Source organism: Passer montanus, unplaced genomic scaffold (genome assembly GCF_014805655.1).
Source record: "Passer montanus isolate IOZ18808 unplaced genomic scaffold, ASM1480565v1 scaffold260, whole genome shotgun sequence".
Taxonomy (NCBI): Eukaryota; Metazoa; Chordata; class Aves; order Passeriformes; family Passeridae; genus Passer; species Passer montanus.
In genome coordinates this window covers 77,052-99,230 of record NW_024367262.1, presented here as the reverse complement: position 1 = coordinate 99,230, position 22,179 = coordinate 77,052, and the positions used below count along the sequence as shown (strand labels likewise).

At 37.8% G+C, this 22,179-nt stretch overlaps 1 protein-coding gene across 5 annotated transcripts in view; it reads right to left on the bottom strand.

Annotated features, from left to right (window-relative positions):
- PDE10A (phosphodiesterase 10A) overlaps nucleotides 1-22,179 on the bottom strand; it is a 143,765-nt gene that overhangs the window by 47,893 nt on the left and 73,693 nt on the right. For all 5 annotated transcript variants that reach the window (XM_039712281.1, XM_039712283.1, XM_039712280.1 and 2 more), the window contains 2 exons: nucleotides 12,599-12,719; nucleotides 10,777-10,826 (listed from right to left, as the gene is read on the bottom strand). In XM_039712281.1, the coding sequence (XP_039568215.1) occupies nucleotides 10,777-10,826; nucleotides 12,599-12,704 (156 nt within the window). In that variant the 5' untranslated portion in view covers nucleotides 12,705-12,719. The remainder of the gene's footprint in view (nucleotides 1-10,776; nucleotides 10,827-12,598; nucleotides 12,720-22,179) is intronic.

Below are 22,179 nucleotides of genomic sequence, written 5' to 3'. Positions count from 1 at the left end.
ATCGTTTGTAAAAAACTTGTTTCCCTTGCAATATATCACAGTGTATTAAAGGAGACTTGCAATTTTAAGCCACGTAGTATGCACAAATGTTGGGTACTTGTGAAATGAAGATGGTGCGCTTATGCTTACTGTAGAATGACTAACAGTTGGGTTTGTTTTGTTTTTCTTTTTTTTTTTTTGGTGGGGGTGTTATGTGTTCACCCTTCTGAATAGTATCAATTTTTAACTGCACTTAACTCCTGGAAACTTTCCAGTTGGTTTACACGAGAAAAATACCACTAGAGTTATAGAAGTTCATTGACACAGAAAACCAAGCTGACATGCCTCCCTACCATCTCTTCCATTTTAAGGCATGTCAGCTAAGCATTTTTCTCAAAGACATTTGTCCAAACAGGTCCCAAACACTCCTCCAGCGATGAGGATCCCTGAGCTTGCACAAGCAACAAACTGTCATGCTTTACAGGCACAACCGAGGAAGGTTTCCCAATGCCAAATCAAGCACACTGCTTCTTGCCCTACACACCATAGGTATTACAGATTATTCCTTTCCTCTCTGCCTTATCCAGGCATATCTTCACCCCTCAACTTTCTTTTCTTTAGACTAAGCAAAACCACTTCTTTTTTTCCCTGACCATTCTCTCTGGTCTCTTCTGAACTCACTTCAGCTCCTCCTATTCTATTTTTTTCCTTAAAGTGCTGTGTTTACATAATGTTTTATTTCATCTGGGGCTTTACCAGTAGAGAGAGAAAAAGGAAAAATACTTTACACTAGGACTAGAGTTCTTTTTGTGGTACATAATAAGAGTATTTTTTGATAGGGCAATAATTATTGCAGACTCATTTTTACCTTCAAATTCAATGAAAACCCTTGACTCTTTCTCAGAGTCATCAACTGCCCTACACAGAGAGAGGCAATATGTGGAAAGCTGGGCACTTTTCTTAGCTGAATCATTGTCTGGTTTCTTCTGATCATGTTCCAGAGGCCATTCAGAAAGCCATTCAAGAATGGGAGGTGGAGCTTCCTTTGTTCCTGAGTGACTAATTATAAGAGGCCTCTGGGGAGCATGATGACCTGAAGCACAGCAAACAGGAGCAGGCAAACAGGGGTGTGGTTATGGCAGTTTGCACAGCAGTTTGCGAAGGCAGGGCAAACAGGCAGGGTTGCAGGTCTTCTTGCTGTTAAGGTGTGCTGTGTGTTGTTTAGGTGTTTCTGTTTGGCTGCTTGATTTCAGGTTTTCTGCTAGTAAAGGTTTTAGCACAGTTGAAAACTGTGGCTGGTACAACTGTATGTGACCAAGTGGAGCCCTCCAAAAAGGATGTGTCTGTGCAGACCCATTCCTGCCTGGAGTGTTTCAGCTTATCCGTGGTTTCAGGGGGTGTTATGGAGGAGGCCTGCCTATGGTGTGAGCAGGTGAATGACCTCCTTTCACTGGTAGCTGAGCTTAGGAAGGAAGTTGAATGATTAAGGAGTATCAGGGAAAGTGAAAGAGAAATAGACTGGTGGAGTTCAGCCCTTACCTCTTTAAGGGACGCCCACCAAGAGTCAGAGGACTCTATGCCTCTCACTCTCAGGCAATAGAAGGGCACCTGGTAGATGAAGGGGAGTGGAAATGGGTCTCTGCTTGGGCAGGTAATAATAAAAATTCCTCCCGACCCCCATCCCCTAGCCAGATGCCATTTCAGAATAGGGAGGTATGAAGCACTGGATCTAGAGAGCCAGCCACATGATGTAGAAGAAAATTATCTGCCCACCCAGTGAGTCTCCCAATTATGACTCATCTGTAAGATGAGTCATAACGGATCACCATCTCTAACATCAAGAAGAAAAGAAGGGTAATCGTTGTGGGTGATTCCTTTCTGAGGGGAACAGACCCATCCCACAGGGAGGTCTGCTCCTTCTCTGGGGCCAGGTGACGAAATATCACTGAGAGACTTCCTGGGCTGATTCAGTCCTCTGATTATTACTCACTGCTGATACACCAGGCTCTCAGTGATGAGATTAGAAAGAGGAGTGTCAAGGTGATTAAAAGGGACTTTAGGGCACTGGGTCAAGCGGTCGATAGGACAGTGGCACAGGCAGTGTTCTGCTCAGTCCCTTTGGTGGCAGAGAAAAATGATGAAAGAAATAGGAGAACTCACATCATTTAACAAGTGGCTCAAGGGTTGGTGTCATCAGCAAAAGTTTTGATTCTTTGATCATGGAGCAACTTTTACAGCACCTGCTCTACTGGAACCAGATGGGATACATCTCTCTGTTAAGGGCAGAAGGTTTTTAGCTCATGAACTGGCAGACCTTTTTGAGAGGGCTTAAACTAGGTCTAAAGGGGGAAGGGGTTGCATCTGGGCTGTCTGGAAGCAGGCCCAAGGCCTGAGTTAGGAGAGAAATCAGCAGCCCAGCCAAGGTGCATGTATACCAATGCACACAGCATGGGTAACAAACAGGAAGAGCTAGAGGCCATGGTGCAACAGCAGAACTATGATGTAGTTGCCGCCACAGAAACATGATAGGATGACTCACATAGTTGGAGCACTGCACTGGATGGCTACAAGCTCTTCAGAAGAGACAGAAAAGAATAGGTGGAGGGCTAGCCTTTTATATGAAGGAGGCTTTTGATGCCATAGGTATTAAAACTTATGAAGATGGAGTTGAATGCCTTTGGGTAAGAATTAAGGGGAAGGCCGACAAGGCTGATATCCTACTGGGAGTCTGTTATGGTCCACCCAGCCAGGAGGAAGAGGTGGACAACTTATTCTACAAGCAGCTAGATACTGTTTCAGGATCATCAGCCCTTGTTCTTGTCAGTGACTTTAACCTACCAGACATCTGCTGGGAACTTAATACAGCAGAAAAGAGGCAATCCAGGAAATTTTTAAAGTGTATGGAGGACAACTTTTTGTTCCAGCTGGTGGGTGAGCCTACTAGGGGAGGGACTATGTTAGACTGCTGTTTCCAAATAGAGATGGGCTGGTGGGAGATGTAGTGGTTGGAGGCTGCTTGAGGCAAAGTGATCATGAAATTGCAGAGTTGTTGATATTTGGTGGAATGAGGAGGAACACAAATAAGACTCTTACATTGGACTTCCAGAGGGCAGACTTTAGCCTACTTAGGAGACTTATTCAGAGTTCCTTGGGAAGCAGCCCTTAAAAAACAAAGGAATTCAGGAAAGGTGGGTGAGCTTCAAAACAGAGATCTTAAAAGGGCACAGGAACAGACTGTCCCTGTGTGCCAAAAGATGAGCCGACGAGGTAAATGCCCAGCTTGGATGGGCAAGGAGGTTTTGAAGGAACTTAAGAATAAAAGGCATATGTATCATCTTTTGAAGGAGAGTCAGGTCTCTCAGGAAATATTTAAGAGGACTGCTAGAGCATGTAGGAAAAAAATTAGGGAGGCCAAAGCTCAGTTTGAACTTAAAATGGCAACTTCTGTAAAGGATAATAAAAAATGTTTTTACAAATATATTAGTGGTAAAAGGAAGGGTAACACCAACCTTTGTTCTTTACTGGATGAGGGAGGGAACTTAGTAACTGCAGATGAGGAGAAGGCAGAAGTGCTTAATGCCTTCTTTGTCTCAGTCTTTAGTAGGAAGACAGCTTGTCCCCAGGACAACTGTCCTATTGGGTTGGTTGATGGTGCCAGGGAACAGAATGGTCCCTCCATTATTCAAGAAGAGGCAGTCAGAGAACTTCTGAGATGCTTGGATATTCATAAATCCATGGGACAAGATGGGATCCATCCCAGGGTGATGAGACAGCTGGCAGATGAGCTTGCAAAGCCACTCTCCATCATTTACCAACAGTCTTGGGTAACTGGCGAGGTTCCAGATGACTGGAAGCTGGCCAATGTGACACCCATGCACAAAAAGGGTGGGAAGGAGGATCCTAATAATTATAGATCAATCAGCCTGACCTCAGTACCAGGCAAGATAATGGAGCAATTTAGACTGAGTGTCATCATGCAGCATCTAGAGGATGGCCAGAGTATCAGACCCAGTCAGCATGGGTTTAGGCGGGGTAGGGTCATATTTGACCAACCTGATCTCCTTTTATGACCAGGTGACCTGCCTGGTGGATGCAGGAAAGGCTGTGGATGTTGTCTGTTTGGACTTCAGCAAGACCTTTGACACTGTCTCTCACAGCACACTCCTGGAAAAGCTGGCAGCCCATGGCTTGGACAAGAGCACTCTTTGCTGGGTTAGGAAATGGCTGGATGGCTGGGCACAGAAAGTGGTGGTGAACAGTGCTGCATCCAGCTGGCAGCCAGTCACCAATGGTGTCCCTCAGGGGTCTGTGCTGGCGCCAGTTCTGTTCAATAGTTTTATTGATGACATGGATGATGGTATTGAATCTTTCATTAGTAAATTTGCAGACAACACTAAGCTGGGAGCATGTGTCGATCTGTTGAAGGTAGGATGGCTCTGCAGAGAGACCTGGAATGGTTGGATAGATGGGCAGAGTCTAACAGGATGAAGTTTAATAAGCCCAAGTCCCGAGTCCTGCATTTTGGCCACAATAACCCCCTGCAGCGTTATAGGCTAGGGATGGTGTGGCTGGACAGTGCCCAGGCAGAAGGGGACCTGGAGGTACTGGTGGACAGCTGGCCGAACATAAGCCAGCATTGTGCCCTGGTGGCCAAGAAAATCCTGGCCTGTACTAGGAATAGTGTGGCCAGCAGGAGTAGGGAGGTCATTCTCCCCTGTACTTGGCACTGGTGAGGTCACACCTTGAGTACTGTGCCCAGTTCTGGGCCCCTCAGTTTAGGAAGGATGTTGAGAACGCTTGAGTGTGTCCAGCAGAGGCTGGTGAGGGGCTTGGAACACAAGCCCTATGAGGAGTGGCTGAGGGAGCTGGGCTTGTTTAGCCTGGAAAAAAAAAAAAAAAAAAAGGACACTCAGAGGTGACCTTATCACTCTCTACAACTTCCTGAAGGGTAGTTGTAGTCAGATGGGGGTTGGTCTCATGCTCCAGTCCTCCAGTCAGCAACTGACAGAACAAGAGGTCACAGTCTCAAGCTGCATCAAGGGAAATATAGGTTAGATATTAGGAAAAAGGTTTTCATACCAAGGGTGATTAAGTACTGGAATGGTCTGCCCAGGGAAGTGGTGGAGTCACCATCCCTGCATGTGTTTAAAAAAAGACTGGATGTGGCACTTGGTTGAGCTGAGGTGTTAGGGAATGGGTTGGACATTATCTTGAAGGTCTCTTCCAACCTTGTGATTCTGTGATTTTGAAATCTAATCTGTTCCGACAAGCATAACTACAGTCTTAAATTCTTTCTTCACCTATATTAAGCAAAACCAGACACCTAGATAAATCTTTGCAGATTTATGCAAAACAACCTCCCTTTCTCATAGTGAAACACAAACTGGACTCTGTCTAGTTTTCTAGCAATTCCTGCATTCTACCTATAGAACATGATGATGTATGCACAGACTGGGGAATGGGAATCTGGAGAGTAGTGCTGAGGAAAAGAACCTGGGGGTCCTGGTTGATGCCAAGTTGAACATGACTCAGCAGTGACCTGGCAGTCAGGAGGGCCAACCCTGGCCTGGGTACAGGCACAGTATCACCAGCTGGGCAAGGGAGGGGATTGTCTTGCTCTGCTCCACACTGGGGCAGCCTCACCTCGAGTGCTGGGGGCAGTTTTTGATGACACAGGGTAAAAGAGATCTAAATCTGAAAGTGGCAATCCAAAGGAAGGGCACAAGGATGATGAAGGGCCTTGAGGAGCAGCTGTATAAGGAGCAGCTAAGGGCACTTTGTCTGTTCAGCCTGGAGGAGGAGACTGAGGGGAGAGCTCACTGCAGTTACAGCTTTCTTGTGAGGGCAAGAGGAGGGGCAGGCACTGATCTCGTCTCTCTGGTGACCAGTGACAGCACCCTAGGGAATGGCCTGAAGTTGTGTCAGGGGAGGTTTAGGTTGGCTATTAGGAAAAGATTCTTTATCCAGAGGATCGCTGGGCACTGGAAAAGCTCCCCAAGGCAGTGGTCACAGTACCGGCCTGACAGAATTCAAGAAGTGTTTGGACAATGCTCTCAGGCACAAGGCAATTCTTGGGGTGTCCTATGCAGGCCAGGAACTGGATTTCAATGATCGTGGTGGGTCCCTTCCAACTCAGGATATTCTATGATACTATATTAATTGTGAACACATTCCACAAGTCCATTTACCCGAATATTAAATTAAACAAGACCAAAATTTCCCTAAAATACATTTTGACAGTTATTTATTTCTTTCAGCTTGATAATTTATTAACTCAAATTTAAACTCAAATACTGTAACTAAACAAGAGCTTTCAGTCTCCATTGAGTATCACTATTCACTGGCAAATAAGAAAGCAACAGATTTCTTCCACTTTAAATTTAAAAAAAACCCAAAACCCAAAAAACCAAAAAAACATTGTCTTAAAATTGATTCAAGGACCAAAATTTCCTGAATTGACTTGCAATTAGAAGGATTTCAACTGGAAACACATCTAAAAGACTCAGATTTCAGAGAAGATGCCTATGCATTCAAAAACTGGAGGCAGTTAGCAAGTAGTACATGTTTTTTACTGGGTTCTTAATAATTCAAATCACCCACCCCATAAACTCACCAGGTGGCACTGCATACACATCAAGCAGCAACAACTTTTGCATGACCAGAAATTCAAAAATGGCTTAATAAAATACACCCTGAAGCACAGAGTATGTGCATATATTTGTGGCCTCACATAATTATTTCTTACAAAAAAGCTATTGGAAACTTCTGTCTGAAGTGAGGATAATCTGTTTGTTAACACAATTTGCAGTTTCAGGAATTAAGGAACACAAGACCAAGTAAAAGCTGCTTTAAGTATATGCTCGTTAAACACGAACTCATACATCTTTATGTCGGAATCATGGTGTAATCACGAGGCAAATTACTCATACAAGTAAGAACTATAAAGAAGTATCTGAAGAATTGATTAATATAGTAATACATTAGGAAGTCTGTAACTGTGATTAGTGTTTTAGAAATAGTGCCTTGTAAAGATGTCAGCCTATGGACTTAAATGCCTAGCTAGCATGATATTTAGGCAATTGATTTACACACACAGTATCCAATATGAGGATTTCAGTAAATCCTTTACATCATGTTTAAAAATGATAATTAAGATCATAACAGGAGAATTATAAACTGTACATTCATCCCCATAAGAAATAAAAATTAAAATAAAGTCAAGTCCTTTGCTGGAGAGTTGTGAAACATTCCAGTTTGATTTGGAAGTGTTTCTGCTCTCCAGTATATAGTATTTGTAAAACGACTGCTATGTACCTTAAGAAAAAAAAACTCTATTTGCATAACTACACTAACCCATGGACAAAGATAATCCCTTAGATATGAAGAAAGTTCAAAAACCAGAGGCAGTATTGGCCTAAGTCTGTTCAGATTATGATCCTGATGAAGAAGCTCTGCTGTTTATAGCACAGGTACTTTGCAATTCATTCTAGCCTATACGTAGCACAGGCAGAACCAGATTCTGAAACACTGGACGACTTCATGGGAAAGGAAGGAGCTGGGCATGCAAGGAGTGCTTACCTGCTAGAGGGCAATTGTTTGAAAAGTTGAATCACCATCAGAACGCTCTCAATTAGGACTGCACTGCATGGTAGTGCTTCCAAGCAATTTGAACACCCAGAAGAATGCTAAAATAACTGAACTATCCACACTGGAACCATTCTGGCAGCAATTCTAAGTAATACTTGCATAAAGAAATGCACTGGGATCTGCAATTGATGTGGCATCTTCTATTTCAAGTAAATTCACTCAAGTAAATATCCTGAAGGCATTTAACCTGAACTGTCAGCCAGAAGTTCCTTAGTCCCTATGCTATTTTCCAACTCTAATACAGTATGTAAACTTCAATAGAGAGAAAGAAAATTAGGCTGTAAAGAAATTTTTATATGGACAGATATTTTTACAAACTTACTTTTGTGCCATTAAATGTCAAAGGATTTTTTCTAAAGTATTGTCCACCTTTAAAGGCAGGTGTATAATCTATGTTTTGCAAAAAGAAAGGGACTGGCTAATCTGGAGCTTTTCCTCAAACTAGATGAATTTTCTTTCAGTTCTAATGTAATTTTAATGTTCAGAAAATTCTGCATATATTAAATACAGCATCAAAGAATGATTTATTATGCACTCTTAATAATACATTAAAAAGCAATTTGCAATGATATGGCAATTTTCTTAATATTAAGAAATAATAGCAGAAAGTATGTAGTAATAATTTACTAGTTTTCATTTTGAAAAAAACTAAGCATTTTTGTAAAATGAAGATTATCTTATATCCTAATTAGAAACTCACTACTTAATCCAGGCTAAAGATAGCTAAGGATATCTCACCTTGCAAACATGCTCCTTTGATTAAATTAATAAAAACCAAAATTCTCAAATCTGGATTAATTTAAACAAGCAAAAGTATACCTATACACATTTAAAGCAGGAATTGAAATGAAGTAGAGTTAGTGCTTGTGCTTCAGATTTGGTCGCAAATTCCCTTAGAGAATATAGTCATCACTAAATATTAGAAAACCATTTGAAAGCAGTTATCTACTTGCTAAGAGGCTTCCTCCATTTTTACACACTCCCGTCCTAAAACTTGATTCTCAAAAAGATGTACACACACACAGACACTCCTAGCTGGATAACAAACAGATATCTTCTAAGCTAACAAAAAGCCTGATGCTAATTGGGGGGAGAGAGTCAGGGGGTGGCAGTGGGGGGAGGGGAAGGATTTTGCCAAATTTGCAAAATTCAAGTCACATATCTAGCACCAAAATATTAAACCACCAAAAAGCAGAGACTGTTCTTCAACACATGGCCATACATACTCAGCAAGTACTTCATCCAGGCTAACCAAAAGGTTTTGTTTTTTTTTTTTTTAATTTCAGCTTAAAGAAATTAAGCTCATTCCTGCTTTTGCTATACAAAATCTTTTTGTTCCCATTAAAAAAAGACATTTAATAAAAAACAAATGAAATGACATTGCCAGTACTTGCTGGACAATGGCTAATCTCACTTGGATACATCCTTTAAATTAAATATTGAAGAGACAAGGGCTATCCAAATTAATTTACAATGACAATTTATTATAAGAAATAGTCTAATGCATTACCATTGAGTTACAAGACTACAAATATGAGTTTGGCTCAAAGCCCACTAAAGTGAATGGAAAATCTCACACTAACTTCAGAGGACTTGGGATCAGTCCCTATAATAACTGAAGAATATTCCATTGTAGGTGAGGGAGCTACACAGCAGTGGTTAATAAAGTCAATGTGAGTTTTTAGTGGTTGGAGCTTTTTTTCAGGAAAAAGTTGTACTAGAATACTGTGAAGCAAATAGGTTTATCTGTCCAATATGTTATTTAAAAAAAAAAAAAGAAAATAAAAAGCTGAAGGTCATATAGTACCTAGGCCCTCAGGGCATCAAAAAGCTCTGAGTAGTCTCATATTATGTCACACTAATATAATAGGGAAAACCATAGCAAGAATTCTCCTTGTCTCAAGCAGTAAAGTTAATTTTACTGTAATCTTTTACAAAACATTTAGAGATGAGCATGCTCAGCTGGCAGGCAGTCACTGCCACCAAAGCTGTCCAGCACTGTGCATTTGAGATGGAGGCTGAACTTCCTGCAGGTTCCTGCCTCTGGCAGCAGGAGGGAGATTTTCAGTGACTGCTTGCATCACTCCCTACCCATGACAATGAATGTCATCTACTAATGAGAACCAAAGATGGCATTCACAAATGATGAACAGCACGTTCTTATATTATACATCTTGGTGAAAGAGTTATTTAAAAATATATGCTTAACAGAAGCCATTGAAAGAAAAAAGATTTTAATAAAAAAGTGTCTTATCTTTATTATATTAAACAGCCATATCACAAAAAATGCAAAACCTCATTTCCATTTCTTATAGCAAATTTCTGTATGGGCCTTCTTCCACATCAAACAACTTGCAGGTTTGTACATCTTCAATTCAGTTTCCACTCCTCCAAAAATATAATTTTTACCATTTCTTCCGAATTCAAATATTGCACAAAAAGCAAAGGATATTGGCTAATGGACTATACAAGAATAAGCTATTAAAACTGGCTGTGTAAAGTAAGGAAAAAAACAATGAGAAAAAATATTTTTGTCTCTAGTCACTGCTTGTTTCTTGAACCAATAAAAGACATAGAATTTTTGATAAATTCTGATTTTTAATTTGAGGGAATTGACTGAAGTACTAGACTGCATTTTCTTCTAATAGCCAAAGTCTTGTATCATGCAAAGTGTAAAAATTAAACCAGATAGAAAAAGCTGCAAGGTATTCTAACATTCAAATAACAAAAGAACAAATACTGGACTCACTGTCGTTTGAATTATTACATCAGAAACTAAATTTTAAATGTAGAATTTATTTTATGCCAACCAGAATCTACATCTAAAATCTACATTACCTCACTATCAAGTTGCAGCTGACAATTAACATTTAAAAAAACCATGGAGATAACTAGATGCAAAGAAAAGGCTATGCAGACATTAAATTCGAGTTAAGACCTCTGTTTCTTGAAGACAATTAATAATAGGGTTAAATCACAAGCTTAGCTTCCCGAGGCAGAGAAACAATAGCATGACTGCCAAACCTTAAAAAACCCCAAAAGACCAAGGATTTAAATGCAGAGATTATTTTTTTCATTACCACCATTATCATAATAGAAAACATACTTGTGATTATACAGAAAAACAGCATTTTAATCCAGTATACTTACATTATTGCATTCTCCCAGGAAATATAGTGCAAATCCATCAGCTTTTGTAGCTGTCAAAGCAATAACAAAAGAAATAATTGTACTCACAGGGATAAATCAAATGTGTACAATATCTTTGAGGTGAAACTACAGATTCAATTCCACTTAGGACAAACATCTACCATTCAAAAGGTTAAGGTCTTCTGCTGTATCCCCTAAAACTTCCAAGAGTCTATAAAGTTAGAGGTTCTTGCTTTCTTCATTGCCATTTACAGCATTTTAAAAGATAATTAGAAACAACTTCTTCATATACCTATACTCCAAGGCCTAATATCTGTAAAAGCAAATTAAGCCATACAATAGAAGTAACACAAAAAAGTGCATTTACAATATAATCTGTCAGATACCACTACAATTTCTATGAGTAAAATAAATGCCAATTGTAAATATTAAGCTATATTTGTCCTTGCCTTAAGAGAGAAAATCATGGGAAAATGAGGAGTTACAAATACTGCTATAAAAATGCGTTTCCAAACAAACTGCTTCTATTTTCTGCGCTTAGCCCATATTAAAAATAGTGACACTCACCAGAAAGTTTATGCTTTATAGATTTCTGCCAGGTTCAGAGTGTTGTATGAAACAGGGTAAAGTTAAGTTCCTTAAACTCTCAAAAGCTTAGAGTCAACCAACAATCATAACTTATCCTCAAAATCAGAACAGCATATAAGAGAAAATGTTTTTCGCCCTGCTTTACACAACAGGCTTGGATCATGTGGCTTTCCAAAAGTTAATAAACATTCTAAAAAGAGAGTAAAAAGACATATCTGGTAACTGTTGTTTTATTAATGAAGTAAAAAATCTTTTTAGTACATTTCAGGGGAAGAAATTTTACTTGTGTGCAATCAAATCAAATGGCTTTCTTAATTTCTTTGACAAAAGGAAAAAAGTTCCACTGTATAGTTACTTGCTCATTGTCAACAGTGCAGGATTATTAAGAGTTGAGGGCACAGTAATTTGCATTCTGATTTTAAATCCTTCAGCTGTAGTATCTACGTATATTGTCCTACAAAGCAAATGGTTCTGTAATGGAAATAATATATAAAAAACCTCCCTTCCGCTATACAAAAGAAAAAAAAATGTAATACACAAGCACTCTGTATGGTCCAGTCTCACTTGCTGTTTATTAACAAAATTGATTTGCTGTGAGTTGGACATTAATATCCAAATAATAGCCTAAGCAAAATCAGCAGATTTTGCAGAGAAAAGGTTACTTTAAAACATCATCTATATAAACCAGAACGATTACTCATCATTACAAAATTATGAAGTAGCTGGGACAGTAAGACCTTTCTAAAGAGCTGACTGAAATCTACCGTGACACTTCCTGTTGAAGTCTGAGTACATTCACTTGGGCTAAAAAGAAGCCAAATTACACTTATATTGTTATTGAGAGTGTTTTGTTTGTCTTTAATTTTTAACTTTTTATCATATGCAGTATTTTTTACCACAAAAGGTACTTAGAAAAAAATAGCTAAACAACTGAGTTTGAGATCACACAAATACCTTCTTCCAGTGACATTTTACTGAAATTGCAACACCATCATAACCAGAAGATTGATTCTTTGGTTCATTTAACATGCAACTCTCTCCAAAGATGAAATTCACTTAAGGGCAGCTAGGGATTCACTGAGGGACAGAAGGTGAAGTAAGTTCACACTGAGAGAATATTCAGTGGGAACACTGTTACCCCTAAGCACCTGTCTTTATTAATTAAACCACGTAAGAAATGTGCTGTGCACTGATGCTGAGTTACAGCTCAGAGACATTCAAATCTCCTTCTTACCTATTTTAATGATGCTGCTCAGTTCATACAGAAGCAGTTGGTTATCTCCTCCTGTATCCAGGCGCTGCTCTATGTAGCTGTTTAATTCATACACTACACCTTGCATATTCGTATCCTGGTACTATGGAAGCAAAGATGAGAAGAATATTTTAGAATAACTGAGATGCATTTTGCAGATTACAAACATACAAATTCATTAAAAATAATATGTTAAGATTTCAGTATAAGCCAAGTAGAGCTGTCCTAATCCAGCTGCCTGAAGAGCAAGAACACTGCTAAGCAAGAGGCACAGCACTCCACCCTCTGTTCATTAGACTTTTGTTCAAAGCACATTGAGAACATCACTGAACAATTAATAATCACCTAAACTGAGCCAGGGTCATGGATAATTTCTAAAGAAAATGAGAGAGATAATAATTATCAAGTAAGCACACTATCACCGTTGAGTCAAAGATGACACGGACTCCAAAATCAGAAGGCTAATTCACTTTGTTAGGAAACCCATTCCTTTTTATACTCTAGTTCACTACAGATGGACCTGATTGGTCCTTCAATCAAAACACCATCACCATTGCTTAATTAAGAAATCACCCATCTGTAAACAACTTTATGGGCAAAACAGCTTATCATAAAAGACCTGCGGATTATTTACAATTCTTTCTCTCCAGCTCCCTCAGACCAATTCATGGGAAAGCTTATCTAGCTTTCTCTCTCTCTGACCAGACTGTTACATCCACAGTGGAATTCAACTCCTTCCTTTTAAGCTCCTAGCTCAGCAGGAAAGGAAGCAAGCAACTGCCTTAGCTAGCATCTTCCACGTCAGATTCATGTGCCAAATGACAAAACTGTGCCAAGCACCAGAAGTTTCAGGTGGTGGTAGCTCAGGAAGCTCTGCCTTTCAAATACAGAAGCAATTAACATCAACCAAGTGAAGGACAAAAATCACAAGTCAAAATCATGCTAGCCACTGTGGCTTCATAGGCATTTGTTTCAACTGATGATGGGAGACACAAATCAAATCTGTTGGCAGATTACAAATCAGTTAGGATATTTAGATGGGAGCCATGGGGTGCTGATTGCTGGTATGATGGAACAGCATGGTATGGTTAAAATCACACAGGAAAGGAGATGCAACCTCCCTTCAGGGGCCCAGCTGCATTTGTTTATCCATTTCCCAGGTTATGAAGGGCTGTTAAAAACAGCACTAAATGTGTATATGTAGCATGACAGCATCACAAACAATCATTTCACAGGAAGCAATACTTGGCACTAAGTAAAGATTCATTACCCTGCCCAAAACTGGTAATGTAAAAACTGAAAAAAGTAATCTGGTAAATTACTTACTGAACTCCATGATGCAGCAAATTACATTGCTTAAACTAAAAATTAAGCTGGCGATATTTAGACAAATTAATGTTGCTTGAAAGAGTAAGGCTTACTCTTCTGCTCATTCATACTTCAGAGCCAAGTTTAATATAGATCAGACTAACTACAGTGGAAAATACCACAAATGTTCAGAGCATCACAGTCCAGCCCACTACCACGCCAATGTTTATGTGCATATGTGTAACTGCTCAATGTCTCCCTGAACCTTCTCTGCCTGTAAATGTGGGTAAACCTCTACCTGTGACACTTACTGATGGATTAAGCACATACATATATTTCATTATATGACTTTTATTCCCTCTCTTATTTTCATGCATACAACACACTATGTCAGGAATACAGAGCATGTAAAGATATATATTTAGGATATATTTTGATGCTTCATGTCAAAAAAACTAAAGAAGCTACACAAACAAAAAAAATAAAAGTGTTTGCTGGATAATATAAATTCACAGTTTCTTTAAATTCAGCAGATCTTAATCTTGACTTTAAAATGGTTCCTGAGAATATACAATCTTTGCCATGGCCTCTTCTTAATCAATCTATTGCTCCACATGGACATATTAGAACATTTAAGTCCTAGGCTGTCCAAATATTCTCAATGTGTAATAAACCTGATACTTCATAATTCCTTCTGTAAAATGATATGATGGTTATACATTTTGACAGCAATGTAAGGTCACACTGCATAAATGCATAAACTACTGCAGGACTTGAGTTTACAATACAGAATACCACCGCCAATATTAGCACCATATGGCAGTTGGCAAACTTCCACTGCCTGTCCTCTGTTGTGTCTCACATTTACTCTGGTATGATTATTATTCAAAAGGAGAAAACAATAGCATAGTTTCATGCAAGCGGAGCTTTTACACTTACAGTCTGTAGCCATAAGTAGCTGCAAAGCCGAAAAATGGTGAACAAGAGTCTACACTATTCAGATGTGCTAGCCCCAGTCTGAAAAAGTATGTGTAGCCACATACCCTCAAGCAACAACAGCTAATCAAGAACACATGCACTATATCATGTGGAAAAATGCCTTCTCAGAACTTGGGAATGAACACACATCTTTTCGCCTGTGACACACAGTCAGGATTTAAATCAAATCCTCAAAGATTAAAGCTAATATGTTAAGAGAATGCATCATCAAAATGAGCCATGGCAGAATAACTGCTTTTCCTCTAATCAAGCAGCAGTTCAATATGCATAGTAATTATGTAATAGCTATGTTCCCTTTAACTTCACCTCTGCCACATATGCTTGGAAATGTTTGGTAAGCAGGGCAAACCATTGCCCACACCTGTGTCATGGAAGACACGGCAGCTGCGTAATACAGGCCATTGTTACGTGGCACACATCTGGTACTGACCATCTGCACACCCACAACTGGCCAGATGAATACAGCTTGTCCAGATGCACAATTAAGTAATTCTTAGATCAATCATCAACAAGTATTTACTCCATCATACTGCAAAATGGTTTTCCTTTTATTACAGTACAGTGAAAGAGTTTTTTAATTAGGTTCTAGGCATTTTACGTTTGGTTGAAAAGCTAATAGTCTTTATGAAATCATGTATTTAAACACTGAGAAAGTCATCGGGAAACTCTGGTACAAGCGCTACCCAATGTGGTTGCTAACACAGACTTGTGCATATTTGGTGCAAAACTTACTTTGAGAAAGCAACTCCTGAAGAAAATTCAACACACTTGCTGGAAAAGGAGTATTTATTATACATATACATTATTATATGTATATGTGTAAGCAGAGTTTCTTAATTTCTAATTTAAACATTATTAATACTCATCAACTTTTTCCTTAATTCATTTTCCCACTGCTGATTTCCTTCTACTCAAGATTCAGTGTCTACAAGTATTTTGGTATACTTACCGTAAAATTCTGAATTTCAATGACATTACATAAAATAATTCAAATAGACTAAAAACTAGTTTTGCACTATCATACCAGAGTAATATTTCTAGTAGCTGTGTATATTTTAAAGCTATGAAAATGGACTAACAATTAAGAAGGGAAATTGTGTTATAAATATTCATAATAAAATTCATAAATATAAAATAAGGTTGTTTTTACAGGACTTATGTAAAAATATTTATATGGTTCTTAGTATTTAGAATATTTCAGTGCAATAGAAGACAACAACCCATGACAAGCAATTTAAGAATTGTTTTATGCCTTAGAACTAAACAAGGAAGCTAGGAACATAAACGCTAAAGGAGATACTGAAACACTGTAGAATAAGATGAATTTTAAGTATTCAATCTAAACAATTCAGACACATGGAGAAACCAATATTCTAGTACACAATATAACATCTAAATTTAAAAAAACCCACAAAAACAAAACTGAAATGAAGATTATTTCAATGTTTTGATGCTATGCTCACAGGGCAGCTGTGCCACAGGCATTTTATGCTTTTGCAGGAATGAAAAAGTCCCTTTGCTGCAACAAAAAGCCTTCATTAATACAGCAGTTGTATCCAATTGCAAGGCACTCTAGAGATGTCACAGGGGGTCACACTGTGGACAGGTGGAGAGGAATTTGAAACTGAAGACATATATTCAATCAAAGACATGTAAGCGTGCCAAAAAAGAAAAAAAAACAAAAAAAGAAAAAAAAAGAAAAAAAAAAACCCAAATAAAACTAACAAAAATACCCCCACCAAAACCACAAACAAACAAACAAACAAACCACAAAACAGCAACAAAAACGGCGTCATAAGAACTAACAACAAACACACTTTTTGAGATCAAAATGACATTATTAGGAAAGAAAAAATGAACTCAACTGTCTAGGTAAGAAGGAATTCCTGGACGAAGAATAGGATCTTTTGGGGCAAACAGAGCTTCTTGTAAGGAATCTCAGTTCTTAAACAGTGTGAAATCATTAAGAATAAAGGATGTACATAGGTCAAGGTCATTGTTCATAGACCCAGGAGTTTAAAACACCCATTCTCTATCTGGTTACATCAGTTAGTATTTTAGATAACCAGCTTGTTCAAAACGCCTAAATTAACCTGTCAATGGCAGCATCAAAACTTGCAGATAATGAATTCAAGTAATTCTGTGCAATATTTTACACAAAAGAATGTTCTTAGGCAGGGACTGGATTTAACCCAAGGTTCATCAGTCATCTTTAAAACTGACAGCTCCTCTCTTCTCTATTAGCATACTACAGAATATAGGCCAGACGCTGAACCAAAACCAACCTAAATCTTCTCATAAACTTCCAGTCAGCACAAGTTTTCTTTTCTTTCTTATAAAACTATAGTCTTGGCAACAGGAGTCGTCAGGGAAGGAATTTTAAAATTAATTTTAAAAAGCCTCCAAAAAGAAAAAAAAAAACCAAACCCCCCCAAAAAAAACAAACAAAAAACAAAACAAAAAAAAACCAAACCCAAAAAAAAAAAAACAAAAAAACCCAAAAAACAAACAAACAAAAAAAAACCCCAAGAGTAACACTTGTTTGAAGTCTTAATGGTCTGAATTAACTTAACATTTTATTGAGATGTCAGTCCAAAACATTTCATGCTAGGTATTTTTATACTTGACCAGAAGTATAAAATGACAGGTCTTACATACCTAAGTTCTCTGTGCCATTTATACTTGCATTATAAAAATAATTTTCCAAAAGCAATGCTTCTGTACTTCTCAAAAAAAACCCACTGTTGTCACAAAAAGAAGTAAATAAACTAAAATATTTTTCTGAAATAGATCAGCTTTCCCTTCTTTCGGGTTAGGATAGCATTAGGAAAAATCCATATGCACAGTTACCATCCTCTATTTAAGAGACTTGCTCTATATAATTTTCCAGTTGCATTCATAACTTATCTTCTGGAAAGATAATCAATACTCAATTCATTGTATCTTTTCTAAGGAAATACTATATGTCCTTTAAAAATTTTGGCACTATTACTTTATTTACCCATACACAGTTTTTTTAAACTGAAGAATATTTTTCTATGTTTCCCTTTTTTTTTCTTCCTCACAAAGGAATGCACAAAGGAACATATGGGTGACTAAATCCAGTCCCTAGAGCCTTTTTTAATTCTGAAGTTGTGATAATTCGGAGGGAGGGGGTTTACCTTCTCCATTTCACAAGAAGCTTTTGCCTTCCTTCACAAGCTCCTGTCTTTTCAACCCAAGATACCCTTGAAGACAAAGGCAGCCCTGTAGGAGACTTTTGGTTTAAAAGTACCTAAAATATTAATTCCATATGTCACTACACTTTATCACAATGAGTATTCAGACATCCAGTGTAGAAACAAAGAAGGCCAGACCTGTAAGTATCACAATAGTCACCTACTTCTTTAAATACGAGAAATTATTTTAGTTTAGTTATAGTAACATTATTGCACTTCTGATGACCACAGGCTATAAAGAAAGAAATGGCTGCAGGGGGGAAATAAGATAAATTTTTTTTTAAAGTCAACCTATTTAATTAAATCAACAGTAAAATTTATTTGGGTGATTTTTATATGTAGTGAGATAGGCTGTGTACATATTTGCCATGTATGTTTATGTGTACTGCTACCTTTTCTAGATCTTGTTTTTCACTAGCTGCAATATTTTGCATTGTTTGTCTGCACTGATGGCTAGACCCCATCTTGCATGGAAACTGGTGTTTGTTATTTTGGGGCATAGATAACCATGATTCTAATAACACTGAAAACACATATAAACTGCACATATGAAAAACATGGATCTGGACTTCATTTAAAAAAAATAATTAAAACCACAAATCCCCCCAACCTTACAAAAGGCTAATCAAACTGCTGGTATCAAAGTGGAAATGGTGAGTTAAAGGATGTGAAATCCTTGGAGTGAAAAAAGTGGTGAGCAAACTTACAGCACAGAGATGGCTTTCAGAGGAACAATGAGCTTGGAGAGGAAACTCTAAAAAAAGTAGAAGAGGTAACTGGGCATGGCTGACATAACCAGTTTTCTTTAAATTTGGACACTGGAAAGCAAGCAACTATAAGGAGCAGTCTTAGCCGAGGTGATTAATTTTAATGGTTGTACATAGCCTCAGAGAAAACTGCTCCTACATGCATTTGTCTGACGTCTATTCTTCTTGTTTTGACTGGAGAGGACGTGGGTTAGAACTTGCATGCTAAATAAAGTTTAGCATTGCAGCACCATACACAGGTATTTATTAAGTTTTTCTTCACTCATCAAACACCTTCATGACAAAAGCAAACAAGGGAAAACACGAGATGATATTTGGCAGCACAGGACCTATTATGATGCAAACCAGCTTTCTTACTCTGCACAGAAAGAACTCACTAGTTTTGAAGGCACACATTTCCCAGCTTTTTTATCTAGCTGATTTCCAAGCCTCAGAGAGATGGTGGGCACCTTTCCTAGAAGTAGCTTCTTGGTCTATAGCCCCCACTCACTGACGTTCATTCTAACCTTCCCATCAGCTCCTTCCCTGTTACCAAATGGCAACACTGAAAAAAATTGCTTCACAATAGAAAAAATACATCATAAACAGCAAAGGCTTCACTTATGAGAAAAGAACATTATGATTACATAGAAGTAACCATATAATCTGTTATTAACTATAAGGCTCAAAAAACTTCATGAATATCTCAATTATATCACCTCTCCAGATTATATAATAAAACAGCATAATGAGCTTCAGTTTAACTTGACATAGCTGAATACTGCTCCTCTTTTTAAAAAGCTTTTTATAAAATGACATTCTCTCCTAATACTTGACTTGCAAGCACTCTAAAGACACCATGTACAACATTAAAAATAAACTTCATTTTCCTACCACTCTTGCTTATCACTATCACAGTATTCACAAGGTTTTCTTTTTAAAGACATCAGCTTATAAAGCGTCTTCTCGTGACAATAGGTGCCATGCCATTTGCAACACTTCTAAGGACTAAATATATATTTTTATATATTTGTAAATTTGTTATGGTTCCCCTAACTTTTTAATTAATCTGTTCTCAGTTCTGGGACGACATGAAAATATTTCAATCTTATCTTTAATAAGAAGATGCTACAAGGAATGAGCTTGCTTTGCCAATGGGTCATGAAGAGCCCAAACCTCTATTATCTGTTGCACAGTGAAGATACATGCAATTATTGCAACTATTTACTGAAAACACACTTGCCAATTCTGTGACTTGCAGCAACATACTGTGCTGGGTGCTGGCCAGTGCCAAGGCAGCTGCCAAAAAGCTATGAGTCTAAAAAGGGGAAAGGAGAGGATTAAACTACCATTCCTGTTTCCAAGAATAAAGTACTCTAAATGAGCAAGTCACTTGATAGGTAATAATTTTCTAGTGTTTATATGGTAAACTTCTGTAAAGTGAATTGCTGTTGGCATTGCCAGAGTTTACAAAGCAAAGGTACTTGCCCAAAGGCAGCGTCACTGGAAGTATTATTCAAGTAAACATGGAATGGAAAGTTATTAAGCAAAATGAACGGCTAATTTTGTCATGATCATATCAGGAACATTGAGTATTTTCACTTAAACTTCAGAACCTGAGGTACAAAAGAGCACACAGTGATCACGGGAAACTTAGCAGCACGTAGAACAGAATCCTGGCTATAGTACATGAAGGAATGGGGTTATTTTTGCCAACTGAAAAGAATAACATGTCTCCAAAGCAGACTGTTTTCACTAATGTTGTCAGAGAACTACATCTTTAGTCTAGATGCGCATGAATACATATGCACTTAGTGCTCAAGTTCACACTTCCCTCTTTTCGTTTCTTTTGCAGATTAAACAGGAAAATAGCAAAGTATTCAGCTTAAGTTTTCTTCATCCAAGTAGCTCAGTAGTTGGTTTCCTTTTGAAATCCCTTTGCCCAGAAAACCACTTGTGTAGTGGTGTGATTGATGGGAACAGCCAACATACATCTGCACAATAAATGAGCAGAAGAAACTCAGCATTTCCAATGATGTTCCCAATAATACATCATGCAAAAATAAGATTCTGTCCCCAGTTACATATATTTCATAAACATTGTAAATTAGTATTCAGAAAAAAGTTCACAGGTTCATTGGTCACAGATGATCATGAGATACTTTGTGACCAGGGCTGTTCTTATGCCAAAACCTGCCTACAGGAATCAGGAAATCTTTCCAAATAATTTCTGAACACCAAAGTATTGACAAAATTGCCATTAGTAGACCAGAACTAAAAATAATAAATTTTGGCATTTTTTCGTCTTTTCTATTCTACAGTTCTCAAAATTTAAATTATGTAGAAGTTTTCTTCTACTTTCTCCTCTCCCCTTCTTTCAGAAACTTGAAATGAAGTGCCAACAGCCAATTTTGCTGCTTTATTTTAATTTTCTTCTCAGAAGCTAAAAATATTCAAAATTCAGTTCCTATTAAACAGGATTTCAAAACTTACATTTCAAAATTTCTTAAATTTTCACAGTGTGAAACTGTGACATGAAACCCTTGAAAATATTGAAATTTCCTTCCAAAAATTAAAGATTTTTTTCAGTATATTCCTACCTAATTTCCTAGCTAACATGGTACTGCTAAAGCAAACAGTGATTTAATTCTGCAATAAATTTCCTTTCACTAACCCTAATTTTTCCTTCCCTATGATACAAGCTGCTTTTTGCAGATGTTTTCAGAAATTAAAAATGTAACAGTTAATGACTTCAAAACTCATAATTCTTCAGTCAGTGTGAAAATGTCTTTTTGTCTGAAAAACATTACTCACTTACAGAACTTTCCTAATTTGAATTCTAATTTATGTTCATATTTTAATTAAACTGGTATCTGTTTTAGCTGCTGCTGAAGAAAGATGATGCATTACAATGGTCTGCATTATTATATATGGCATTATTCAAAAATACAGCAAACAAACCAGTCTGTTAATTTGTAGCATGGTGTACTCCTGAGTACCTTCAAGTACTTTATTTTAAAAAAAGCTAAACCAAATAGTAGTGCAGCACAGTATACATACCACGTGCACAATGATTGTTGGATAAAAAAATAAGGGAGAAAATGTTTATTTAAGAACATCTGAAGTATCTGCTGATTCCAGGGCTTCAAGTGTCAGCCCACCCATCTTTAGGAAATCCTCAGCCAGTAGATATGACTTTGATGGGCTGAGATGGCTGACACCAGTCCAGGAGACACAGGGAGTGACTGGCAAGGTAGATTGGGGTTTCAGAACTTGTTTTCTTTGCCTTAAC